This window comes from Martes martes, assembly GCF_963455335.1.
Source record: "Martes martes genome assembly, chromosome: 3".
Classification (NCBI taxonomy): Eukaryota; Metazoa; Chordata; class Mammalia; order Carnivora; family Mustelidae; genus Martes; species Martes martes.
In genome coordinates, this window is record NC_137890.1 from 130473726 (window position 1) to 130487688 (window position 13963).

Genomic DNA, 13963 nt, shown 5'->3' on the forward strand with positions numbered 1-13963 from the left:
TAATGTAATATTCACTCTTTTATGGAGAACTTCTGGCCAGAAGATTTATTAGATAAGAAAATAATTTTATTTTGTACATAAGAAGTCTTAGGAGAGCATATTATTATATAGGCAATATTTGAATTTACAAGTAAGGTTGTAAAGCTTAAGAGAGGTATTTCTGAGACCATCGGTGAAAGACCTAGAATTAAGATCAAAAGAATCCAAAGGGAGGGGCGCCTGGGTGGCTCAGTTAGGCGTCTACCTTCCCCTGGGGTCATGGTCCCGGGGTCCCTGTGTAAGGCTCCCTGCTCAGCAAGGAGTCTATTTCTCCCTCTTCCTCTGTTCCTCCCTACTGTTTGTGCCCTCTCTCTCTCCCAAATAAATACATAAAATCTTAAGGGGGGGAAAAAAAAAGAGAAGAGATGGTAAAGGTACATGGATTAAATGAAGAAAAGGATCAGAGGTTGAGACATACAACAGTTATGTGTGGGGCAGATATTTTGTCTAAATTATAGTAGTTCTTCAAATTTTGCAGGTTGACAGGTCCTTTGAGTATGCTGGATGCTATGGTCCCACTCCTCAGCAAAACAAACAAAACAAAATGAAAGGAAAGGACCTCAGGTTATGAAATCCCAATACAGTCTTTTAACAGAAATTCCACCAACCAAAAGAACACAATTTAGACCAACTGTAAAAATGATTTTTCCAGCACAATTAAACTTCATTATCTTTTAAAAATACATAGTACCTATATTTTTATTGCCCTGGACCAGATTAGAGCTGGCAAAAATATGTTTTCATTGGAATTATCGGATCTGAGGGATAAGAAAATGGGGGATGTAATGACTAAGTGAGACTCAATGAAGAAAGGGAAGAAGTAAAGAAGGGGGTGAGAGAAGGAAGGAATAAGTAAAAGAAGAAGGAAACTTTTAAAAAGGAATGAATGATGCAGAAAGTTACAGAAATCACAATGATATGTTTCACTACTTGTAAATACTGTTGTTGCTATTACTTACAATCTGCTATATATCTAAATGTTTAGATTATAGAAAAAACTAGCAACATGTGGCAAACCAACAGGATACCACAATTTTTTGTTTCCACTCACTAAAAGCAATTTATATGGTTAAAAACTTCTAATTTATGTTCTGATAAGAATCTGCCTTACATTAAATGTTTCATTAACTATTTTTTAAAATAGCTAATAATTATCAAATTGAGAAAGAAAATTGACAGAACAGTTATACCCTAAATTAGTTCCAACACAGATTTACAATTGTCTAATTTTCTGTCATCAGGTCTCATTTTAGCAAACAATCAGATGAATATATTTAGACCTAAATTACATCAGAAAATGTTTTAAATGTGTACTGTTTCATGACTAGATAGCTTATTAAGGAAATATATTTAAACAATGACACAGCATAGAAACCTAATATACGATTTGAACACTACCAATCCAAGTATCAGATTACAATGCAGAGATATTGAAAGAGTATTCAGAAAAAAGAAAGATAATTATAGAAGGCAAAATTATCCAAGAATGAACTATTTAGTGGCAGGACCTCAGCCTAGCATTCAAGGCAAAACCAACACCCCTAATTAAGACATAATGAACTTGGTGATACTATATTAAATTTTTGTATATATAATCATGGTTTGTGAGTAAGCTAGTAATAAAAATGAAGATTATATTGAATTCAGTTCATGTGTAAGTTTACTTTCCTTTGATATAAGTAGATATGATTTTAATACAAACCTTTCAGTAAGGTTTAAAACCTCCTGAAGAGTCTATAAACCAATCAATAGGTTTAATTAACATTGCACTTACTATATTTTCCTACCAACTTCCCCAATAAACACTGAATTAATTTTCTTATTTTATCTATGTCTCAGCCAAAACACTAAGTCAGTTCTTTAGTTCTACAGTATCATTTTCACTCTGAAGTCACTGAAAACACTTATGTTTAACTAAACTTGCATACTTTTTCTAAATTGTTTATGTAATTTTAACCAGAAAACTTTAAATTTGTTAAGAACTCATGTATATTTTTGAAGAGGGGAGGGGTGTGGGGCAGAAGAACAGGGACAGAATCTTTAGCTGGCTCCATGCCCAGCACGAAGCCAGACATGGGGCTCAATGCCACGACCTTGCGATCATGAAAACCAAGAGCTGAATGCTTAACTGACTAAGCCACCCAGGCGCCCCACTTGCGTATTTTTTTAGCATGGAAAAATTAGTATTTGAAGAAGCATAGTTAAGAAAAGGCTAGGATTTTTAAATTCATTAGTGATAAGTCGAAACCCATCTTTGGATTGATTGGAAATAGGAGCAAGGAGAAGAAAAGATGACAAATAAGTAAAATAGGTAAGTCTGCAGATATTTTATTACTTGCTCACTGGCTGCCACAATTTTTATAATTTCTCTAAGTTTAAGACTTGCAAGCAAAAGCAAAACAAAACTTCCCAAATAAAAAGGGGGGAAAAGGCCAAGGTTTAAAGATAGATGCAGAAGACCTCATTGATCAAGGAAACATTTTTAACTTTTTTAACCTAAAGGTGCTCCATTTCAATTGAAATACTTTTTTTTCAAAAGTTTTTTTTTTTAAAGTTTGCCTTTCAAACACCAAATCTCATTCATTCATACCCCCAACTTGAATGAGTTAACCAAACTACTAAATGACAAATTCAGGCAAGACACTAACCTTTTTGAGAGCTCCCGTGTGTTTCCAGGCTGACCTATCTTCCTCATTGGATTTAACTGAAAGTGCCACAAGAGCTTGTGTGTATAGAAGGGTAAAAAGCACCTTCACAATGCAGGTGAAATGGTCTACAAGAGAAAGAGAAGATCATTATTTCTTTGAAATCTAGACATTTTGTACTCAAGACCATTTCACAAGTATATGTCTTTCTTTAAACATGTAATTGGTTTTGTTCAACATTTAAGTAGTTAATAAAATGAGATTATGTGATATTATATTTGCTGTCAACTGATCTGAAACCCTAAAAGCAACATTCCTTTATTCATCCACAGAATGTGTAAATGAGAAGCATTTAGCATAGTGTAAAGTGTGCTCTGTTTTAGAAGACCAGAGTGCTAATGTCACTCAACCTTGAATAGCTGTACAATGTTGGCAAATCCCCTTACTGGACATTATGTGATTAACAACAATGTCTAGGAGCTAGTGTTTAAAACCAACACTTCACCCGCTTCTAGTACCATATAAACCTTATAAAGAATATAATGGATAATACAGAACTTCTAAAAATTTTTTTTAAAAAAGGAAATACCAATATTTTAGGTACTCTGAGTTTAAAAATTCAATTTAAAACTATAACAATGCAAAAACAGTGGTAACAATACATAAAATGCCTGGTAGCTTCTGGAAGATATTCAGTACTTAATAAATGATAGCTCAAAAACCATAATATTTACATACAGCTAATAATTCAGAAATTTCCTCAACCAAGCCTCGTAATAGTCTCATTTGGACATCTGAGTTTCAAAAGGATGTGTCTCTATTAACAAAGCTAATAAGCACCCAGGTCTGAACTTGAATCCATACAGATCATTTTATTGCAGGTTCAGTTTCCTTCTATTGTTGACACTGCTCCACTAATAAATGGGTAGTACCACTTAATCAGTTGCTAAAGTTAGAAACCTATAGATATCCTTGATACTTTCCTAAAATTTTATTCTCCCCACATGAAAACAATCACTAAGTCCTATCAATTCTACTTTTAATAACTCTCTCAAGTCAGTTCCAGCACCTTGGACCAGGCTTCTAACCTTTCTTGCCTACACCTATAATCCCAGATTAAAGAGCTGTGTTGGAGGTCCCCAAGACAACTTACAAGCTGATGATGCACTAGAAGGACCCACAAGACTCAGCATATGGTCCTATGATTTACTACAGCAAGTGATACAAAGTAAAATCAGAGAAGGCAAAAGGTACATTGGGCATAGTCCAGACGAAACTTCCAGAGTTCTCCACCAGTAGAGTAACACAGGGCATGCTTAATTCCTCTAACAGAAAGCATGTGAGAAACTGACACCAGGGAAGCTCTTTAAGAGAAATTCAGTGCCCAGGGTTTTCACTGGGGGCAGGTCACGTAGGCACCCTCTAGCACATATTAAAGTTCTAGCACATATTAAAGTCCTAAACTTCCTAGCACATATCAAAGTTCTAAACTTCCACGAGGAAAGCAGATATGTTCAGCATAAACCACTGTTTATACAGTTTAGACACAGCAAGCCACTCTCATCAGTTCTATGGATCATGGAAATGATGGAGACCCTCCCGAATCGTGGTTCCCAGATGCCAGTCAAGGCCTTGCAAAAGTTAACAGTCAAGACTTTTATGTTAACTCGTTACTACACAATGATTTATGTGCATCATCCCTTAGCCCCCTGCAATCTAATTTTTTTTTAAAGCAGCCATTGATCCTTATAAAAGACGTATCTGGGCACCTTTAAGTGGTGACTCCACATCTGTCCACCTCCCCATGTCTGACCCAGCCCCCCAACCCACCAACAGGGCCCCCAGGGAGCCTGCCCCCTTCCTGAGTGAGGGCTACTCAGACAGTCCTGTGCCTTCTCTCTCCAGGAGTTCAGAACTTGTGGCTGCAGACCTAGCACCATGAAGCAGGTGTTCTGCCTCGGGCCCAGCTCTGGCTGCGCGACCCCTGCCTCCCCCAAAGGAAGTATTTGGTATCCTTCTACTGGGTCTCTGTACAAGTTGAAACACTCTTTCCCTCCTCAGAGCCTGGCTAACTCTTGGTCAGATGACACCTTAAGTTCACTTACTAAGGAAAATCTTTCCTGATTTTAAAGTGAGTGAGTGGGTATGTGCATGCACACATACACACGCACTGTCTCATACTCATGTTGGTAGGTTGGGTTGGGAACTTGACATAGCTGAGCAAGTTGGAGTGCCCATCTGGGATCTTTCTAACTAGAGGTAAATGGAAGGTATAAAGATGTGAGCCTGGATGTGTCAGAGGTTGCACCCCTGGTCCATGGCAGAGACTGTCTAAAGTAACACTGAATGAAGCAGACCCACAGAGAGAAGAGACCCAAGACAACAAAAACCCTGTCAGCATCCAAAGCCCTGGTTCTGATAATTCCCATGACTACCCTCAAATCTACGGTTTGGTAATATGAGTCCATCAGTGTTCTTCCTCTGTGCTTTTAAGCCAAATGTTTTAAATGTCCTAATACCTAGGTGATGAACACATGCAGGATTCAGACAATAAGAACTTACAACCTGGATAGAGAGAAAGAAACAGACAGATGACTACACACATGCACATGGTATACTGGGAGAAAATAAGAGGAGGAACTAATGAGATAAGGACAGGGCATAGAAAAAAAGTAAAGCCTCCTGTACCAACCAGGAAAGTTAAGTCTTGAATAATAAAGAGAAATAAGCCATTTAATAAGGAAGGCAGGGAAAGAGAGAGGTAAAGAAAAGGGGATTCCAGACAGAATGAAGTCATTTCTATGAGGGCACAGAAAAAGCCTAAGGTTTACAAGAATACAAGTAGTGATTTTTGAGAGATGAAGCTAGAAAAGCAATCTTTGTGCTAAAAATGAAAGGCTATGAACTATAGGCTACCTGTTTGCAGCCTACAGAGATATCTGGTTTGCCTTTACCCTGTTTAGTTTTTAGTTACTGACGTTTAAAAATAGGATATTTCTTATAGAAGTCTCAAATTCCCCTTAATCTCAAAAAAACAGGAAGATCTGACAAGACTGGGTGCACATTCTTATATGTCAACAATAATCTGAAGTTGAGTGATAACTGTCCTCTTCAGCCAAGCATACATTCTAGAGAACTGTCACAGTCCTCCACTCCTGATTATATCAAACCAAAGACTGTTTCACAAAGAGTCAGTACATAGCATTATGGTTAAGAATGAATTTAGGCTATGAAGCCAAATTGTCTAGATTTAACTCTGACTCTTCAGATCTTAGGCAGGTTAGTAATACACTTTTGCTTTTATTTCTTCATCTATTTAATGGAGATAATAATCTCACCTACCTTAAAGGGATTAAGTGAAATAAGGTTTACACTTAAATGCTTAAAACAGTAAATAGCAATGGCAATCAGTAAATATCTGTTGTTATTAATATTTATGTTACTTGTTTGATTATCTATAGGCATTTGATTTATAGTCCCTAGACTGGCCAATAATGGAAGCCACTGAAGAACATCAAGCATGAGAATGATATGAGATTTGCATTTTAATATATTCACTGTAGGTATAAGGTTAAGATGGTGGAAGAGTATGGCAACCCTAAGCTTACTTCTTCCCTCAAAAACAGCTAGATAAATATCAGTCTATCCAAATGTCATTCAGAACACCCAAGAAGTCGATCTGAGGACTGAAAGAACAAAGCTGTATGTCTACAAGCAGAAAAGGTGACCAACTCAAGGAAGGCGGGAGCTGCAGAGTTGATCTTGGGGAGAAAAGAGCCATGGGAGCTGTGGAGGGGTAGGAGCTCTGATTGCAGAGAGAGAATGAGAAAGAGAGAAAGAGTAAAAAAGAGAAGGAGAAGGGGCAAGATGCTGAGAAGTAGGAGATCCTGGTTCAACCAGTCCCCTGAACTGAGCTAAATATCTATCAGAACACTCTGAACACCCATGAAATCAGCCTGAGATGTAAGATTATACACTTCTGGATCTCTACAGGAGCAGAAGACACCAGTGGAGAGGTACAGTGGAGTGGGAGCACTTGGGACTGATATCAGAGATAAACAGAAGGGGGAGAGAGCCACCAGAAGCGACCCATTGGAAAGTACTACCCCAATATGAAAGTGCCCCGTGCTTGGAGACCAGCATTAACTTGGAGTCTGGTTAAAAGTACTCAAAAAGAACAAAGGGTCTTAAGGCACAATTGGTGGAATCAGGTGGCCACAGGCACAGACCTAAGCCCACAGTGCAGGGCGGTAACAGCTGGTGCCCACTCATGTCTGAGAGATCCTGGTGGGGGCCCCAGCTGGTGGTCCCTGAGGCCATGGCTTTCTGCTGCTTCCACCACCACTAGGGTTGTGCACATCCCTGCCCATGCCTGAGAGAGCCTGACACAGGCTTCTGCCGGAGGTTCCTGGACCCTCAGCCTTCTGTGACCTGCGCTATCGGGTCTGAGCACACCTGACAAGGGCATGGACTCCAGACAGTGGTCCCGGCAATGGCAGCCACTGGCATCAGGCTTGTCCAGGCCAATATCATGGCAGTTTTAATGGCACGGGGGTACAGGGACAAGCGGGGGCCTTGGGTGACCACTGAGATGGTGGCTGGGAGTGCACACCACCTGTGGGAGATTGCGGTATTCAACGGAGTTCCCAGAAGGGGAGTCTGTGTGTTCTGGACCATGCAGAGGGGAGCAGACTGAGGATTCTCTCTGAGGCACTGGAAAGCCACAAAAAGCCGCCAAAGAACAAAAACCTCCAGAGAACAAAAGCCTGAAAAACCGGTTTCCACAGAGCCCAGCCCCTTGAAAGAGGGCAGGGTGACTCACCCCAAGCAAGACTGACGGAAAAAAAAACAACGGGGCAGGCCCCTCCTCCAGAAGAGAAGCCAAAAGAACAAAAGGACAATAACCACAGGGTCCCCATAAAACTGTAAAACTCCAACATCAGGGGAAAACAATATATTAAGCTCCCGGTATTGTCCCAAAACCTGTATATTTCATAGATACAACTTTTTGTTTTAATTTGTTCTCACGATTCTTCTTTTTTAAATCTACTTACCATTACAACTAGACGTTTAATACAACATATTAACTTTTTAACTTGAACTTTTTTCATACACATACCTGTGTTTCTTTTTCTTTTTTAAAAATATATAGATATAGGGGCGCCTGGGTGGCTCAGTGGGTTAAAGCCTCTGCCTTCGGCTCAGGTCATGATCCCAGGGTCCTAGGATAGAGCCCCACATCGGGCTCTCTGCTCAGCGGGGAGCCTGTTTCCTCCTCTCTCTGCCTGCCTCTCTGCCTACTTGTGATCTCTCTCTGTCAAATAAATAAATAAAATCTTTAAAAAATATAGATATAGATATGGATATAGGCTTCAAGGTAATCCTTTTTCCCTATTCAATACTACCCCTATATATAAACCAGTTTTAATTTCCCTGTATATCTCTGGAAAGTTGAGCCCATTAACAAAAAACAAGATGCACCCAGGAAGAACTGAAATAACCTTTCTCACCCACATTAAGAGTTTATAACCTCCTCCCCATCTTATTCTTCTGTGTTTCTATGTACTTACTTTTGTTTTTGTACTATATAAATCTTATTCTTGGGGTTCATTTTGGCTGGGTTTTTCTTTTTTCTTTTTCTTTTACTTTTGTTGGTCTTTTTGTTTGTTCGTTTTTGTTTATATACCTTATAAATCTTACTTTGGGGGCTCATTTTGGTTGGGTCTTTACTTTTTTTTTTCCTCTTTTTCTCTCTCTTTTGGTGGTGTCTTTCGATTGCTCCGAAACTTTCCAAGATGCACCTTGACTGGATTGTGGGTTGATATATTCAGCTATACATTCCCTCAACCACCTCTCACCAAAATGACTAGAGGAGGAACACCCCACAGAGGAAAAATTCAGAGACTGTAACCTCTGCCATGGATTGGATATGGACATAAAACAACACGTCAGAAATGGAATTCAGGGTAACAATTATCCAGGCAGTGGCTAGAATGGAGAAGACCGTTAGTGGCAACATAGAATCGCTAAGGGTGGAAGTGAGAGCTGATCTGGCAGAACTTAAAAATGCTATCAATGAGATCCAATCTAATCTAAACACTCTAACAGCTAGGGTAAATGAGGCAGAAGATCAAATTAGTGACCTAGAAGACAAACTGATAGAAAAGAAGGATCAGGAGGAGGCCTGGAACAAAAAGCTTAGAAGCCATGAAAACAGAATTAGGGAAATAAATGACACCATAAAGCGTTGCAATGTCAGAATTACTGGGATCCCTTAGGGAGCGGAGAGAGAGAGAAGACTAGAAGATATAGATCACAATGCTTTGAAACTGGAACTTAACCACAGGAAAAAGTTTGAAAAGAATTCAAACACTTGGAAACTAAAGGCCATCCTGCTCAAAAATGTTTGGATCAATCAGGAAATCAAAGAAGAACTTAAACAGTTCATGAAAACCAATGAGAATGAAGACACATCGGTGCAAAACCTACGGGATACGGCAAAGGTGGTCCTAAGGGGAAATATATAGCCATCCAAGCCTCACTCAAAAAAACTGAAAAATCCCGAATATACCAACTCTCCTTATACCTTAAAGAACTAGAAAATCAACAATAAATTAAGCCAACCCCATGCATAAGAACAGAAATAATTAAGATTGGAGCAGAGATCAATGAGTTAGAAACTAGAGATATGCTAGAACACATCAATGAAACTAGAAGCTGGTTTTTTGAAAGAATAAGATTAATAAACCACTGGCCAAACTAATCCAAAAGAAGAGAGGACCCAAATTAATAAAATTATGAATGAAGGGGGAGAGATCATGACCAACACTAAGGAAAAAGAAACAATCATCAGAAATTATTATCAACAGTTATATGTCAATGGGTTAAGCAACGTAGAAGAAATACATGCATTCCTAGAAACCTATAAACTTCTTCCAAGACTGAAACAGGAAGACACTGACAACCTGAAAAGACCAGTATCTAGTAATGAGATTGAAGGACTGATCAAAAACCTCCGAAAAAACAAGAGTCCAGGACCTGACGGACTCCCTGAGGAATTCTACCAAACATTCAAAGAAGAAATAATAAGTATTCTCCTGAAGTTGTTTCAAAAATAGAAACAGAAGGAAAATTTCCAGACTCTTTCTATGAAGCCAGCATTACCTTGATCCCCAAACCAGGCAAAAACCCCATCAAAAAGAATTTCAGACAAATATCAGACAAGATTCTCAACAAGATCCTAGCTAATAGGATCCAACAGTACATTAAAAAGATTATCCACCAAGACCAGGTGGGATTTATCCCTGGGATGCAAGAGTGGTTTAACATTCGCCAATCAATCAGTGTGATAGAACAAATCAATAAGAGAAGAGACAAGAACCACATGGTTCTCTAAATTGTTGCAGAAAAAGCATTTGACAAAATACAGCATTCGTTCCTATACTCTTCAAAGTATAGGGATAGAGGGAATATTCCTCAACTTCATAAAATCTACCTATGAAAAACCCACAGCGAATATTATTCTCAATGGGGAAAAACTGACAGCCTTCCCATTGAGATCAGGCACGACAAGGATGCCCACTCTCACCACTGTTGCTCAACGAAGTACTAGAAGTCCTACTAACAGCAGTCAGAGAATAAAAGGAAATAAAAGGCGTTCAATTTGGCAAAGAAGAAGTCAAACTCTCTCTCTTCGCAGATGACATGATATTTTACATGGAAAGCCCAAAAGACTCCACCCCCAGACTACCAGAACTCATACAGCAATTCAGTAATGTGGCAGGATACAAAATCAATGTGCAGAAATCAACTGCTTTCTTATACACTAACAATGAAAATATAGAAAGGGAAATTAGAGTATCGATTTCATTTATCATAACACCAGAACCATAAGATACCTGGGAATAAACCTAACCAAAGAGGTAAAAGATCTGTACTCGAGGAACTACAGAACACTCATGAAAGAAATTGAAGAAGACACAAAAACATGGAAGAGCATTCCATGCTCATGAACTGGAAAAATAAACATTGTTAAAATGTCTATACTGCCCAGAGCAATCTATACTTTCAATGCCATCCCGATCAAAATTTCACTGGCATTTTTCAAAGTGCTGGAACAAACAATCCTAAAATTTGTATGGAACCAGAAAAGACCCCGAATCGCTAATGAAATGTTGAAAAAGAAAAACAAAGCTGGGGGCATCACGTTGCCTGATTTCAAGCTTTACTACAAGGCTATGATCACCAAGACAGCATGGTACTGGCACAAAAATAGACAAATAGACCAACGGAAGAGTGTACAGAGTCCAGATATGGGTCCTCAACTCTACGGTCAAATAATCTTCGACAAAGCAGGAAAATATCCAGTGGAAAAAAAGACAAGTCTCTTTAATAAATGGTGCTGGGAAAATTGGACAGCTGTGTATAGAAGAATGAAACTTGACCATTCTCTTACACCATACACAAAGATAAACTCGAAATGGATGAAAGACCTCAACATGAGGCAGGAATCTATCAAAATCCTAGAGGAGAACATAGGCAGTAACTTCTTTGACATCGGTCACAGCAACTTCTTTCAAGATACGGCTCCAAAGGCAAAGGAAACAAAAGTGAAAATGAACTTTTAAGACTTTATCAAGATAAAAAGCTTCTGCACAGCAAAGGAAACAGTCAACAAAACAAAGAGGCAACTCATGGAATGGGAGAAGATATTTGCAAATGACACTACAAAGGGTTGATACCCAAGATCTATAAAGAACTCCTCAAACTCAACACCCAAAAAACAGATAATCGCATCAAAAAATGGCCAGAAGACATGGATACTTCTCCAAAGAAGACATGCAAATGGCTGGCAGACACATGAAGAAATGTTCATCATCATTAGCCATCAGAGAAATTCAAATCAAACCACACTGAGATACCACCTTACACCAGCTAGAATGGCCAAAATTAACAGGACAGGAAACAAGTGTTGGAGAGGATGTGGAGGAAGAGGAACCCTCTCACACTGTTGGTGAGAATGCAAGGTGGTACAGTCACTTTGGAAAACAGTGTGGAGATTCTTCCAAAAGTTAAAAATAGAGCTATCCTATAACCCTGCAATTGCACTACTGGGTATTTACCCCAAAGATACAGATGTAGTGAAAAGAAGGGCCATCTGTACCCCACTGTTCAGAGCAGCAATAGCCACAGTCACAAAACTGTGGAAAGAGCCAAAATGCCCTTCAACATATGAATGGATAAAGAAGATATGGTCCATATATACAATGGAATATTATGTAGCCATTAGAAAGGATGAATACCCAACTTTTGTATCAACATGGATAGGACTGGAGGAGATTATGCTGAATGAAATAAGTCAAGCAGAAAGTCAATTACCATATGGTTTCACTTACTTGTGGAGCATAAGGAATGACATGGAGGACATCAGGAGAAGGAAAGGAAAAGTGAATTGGGGGAAATCGGAGGGGGAGATGAACCATGAGAGACTGTGGACTCTGAGAAACAAACAGAGTTTTGGAGGGAAGACGGGTAGTGGGATGGATGAGCCTCATGGTGGGTTTTAAGGAGGGCACATACTGCATGGAGAACTGGGTATGGTGCATAAACAATGAATCTTGGAACACTGGAAAAATAAAATTAAATTTTAAAAAAAGAGTAAAAACACACACCGTGGACTGCACCAAAAAACCCCCTCCCCAAAACCACTGATTGAGGAAAGGAGGAAGTTTAAATACTGCATTTTTTGTAAATAGTGGAGTGCAGAGTCTGAAGTTTCAGAGCTCAGCCACCATCACCAAGGTCACGACAGATGGTCTTAGTGGTACTCCTATAGGGAAGAAGGGTGGAGACAAGGGAATGGGCAGCATGGTCGGAGGATGCCCTGGGTCCCACAGGGAGAAAGAGTTCCCCTGCTTGGAGTGCATTGGCAGAGATTATATGGCCTCCGTGGGGGCAAAGACCCTGCAGGTGCCATTGAGCTGCCCTCTTCAGCAGCATAGGAACAAAGAAGATGGCTGAGGGAAGCAAACCTTGGCAGCGGCTTTGTGCTATGATTTACTCTAAACTCCAAGCCACTGTGCAGTTGTGTGGCAGTTTTCTGGGACTAACCAGCACCAGCCACAGTGCAGCAAGATCCGCCCCCAGAGGATCAGTGCAGGTCCAGACTCAGGGGGTCTCTGAAGTTTGGAGTTTTGAAACTTAGCCATGCCTGAGGTAAAATACAGGAGTGCTATACCGCATGGCAGTCATCCAGCCTGGACACAGACAGGGTGAAGGTGGGGATCTGATGGAAGCTGGAGACAAAGGAGGGGTAACTGTTTGCTTGTCTGTGAGGACTCCCTGAGGAGTGATGGGCATGAGCTCTCACTCCTGAGACAGGAGTGGGCTAAAGCCATTCCTCCCACCCCAAGTCTGTCCCCCATCAACACTGATCAACTTCAGGAGCAAAACAGCACCATTAAGTGGAAGCCAGAGCTGCTTACACCAAGCTCTACCTCCTTGCACCCTGCAGATGCATCTCCACTAGGACAAGTCCACCTGAGAATCAGAGCAGCAGGCCCCTCCTCCAGAAGACCCCTTGCCCACACCAAATCTACCAGTCATAGAGCACTGCAAAGCTTCAGCTCTAGGAGAAGCAGGATCTAGCTTCTTTGGGGGTTTTCTTGGGTTTTTTGTTTTGTTTTCTTGTTTTTAATACAGAAAACAATTACTTTATTTTTTAGATCAACCTTCTCATAACAGACCAAAACACACCTAGGATCTAGCATCCTTAATTTTTTATTTTATTTGGACCTCCAAAACGACACGATGGAGGAATTTACCCCAAAAGAAAGAAAAGGAAGAAGTGACAGCCAGGCATTTAATCAAAACAGATATAAGATGTCTAAACTACAATTTGAAACAGCAATTACAAGGATACTAGCTGGACTTGGGGGGAAAAAAAGCATAGAAGACACTAGAGAATTCCTTACTATAGAGATAAAAGAACTAAAACCTAGTCTGGCCGAAATGTTTTAAAAATCTATAACTGAGATGTCAATCAGAATGGATGCCACAACAACAAGGATGGATGAATTAGAGGAATAAATCAGTGATGTAGAAAATAAATGGAAAATAATGAAACTAAGAAGAGGGAAAGAAACGTACTGGATAACAAATGCAGATGTAGGGAACTCAGCAATTCCTTAAAGTGTAATAACATTCATATCATAGAAGTTCCAGAAGATGAAGAGAGAGAAAAGGGGGCAGAAGGTTTGTTTGTGCAAATTACTGTTGAA

At 39.7% G+C, this 13963-nt stretch overlaps 1 protein-coding gene across 1 annotated transcript in view; it reads right to left on the bottom strand.

Annotated features, from left to right (window-relative positions):
* The window catches only part of UBR3 (ubiquitin protein ligase E3 component n-recognin 3), a gene marked incomplete at its 5' end in the record, with an annotated part of 238879 nt that overhangs the window by 23937 nt on the left and 200979 nt on the right, over nucleotides 1-13963 (bottom strand). Inside the window, 1 exon segment of the mRNA XM_080798665.1 lies at nucleotides 2688-2812. Coding sequence (XP_080654791.1) covers nucleotides 2688-2812 — 125 coding nt within the window.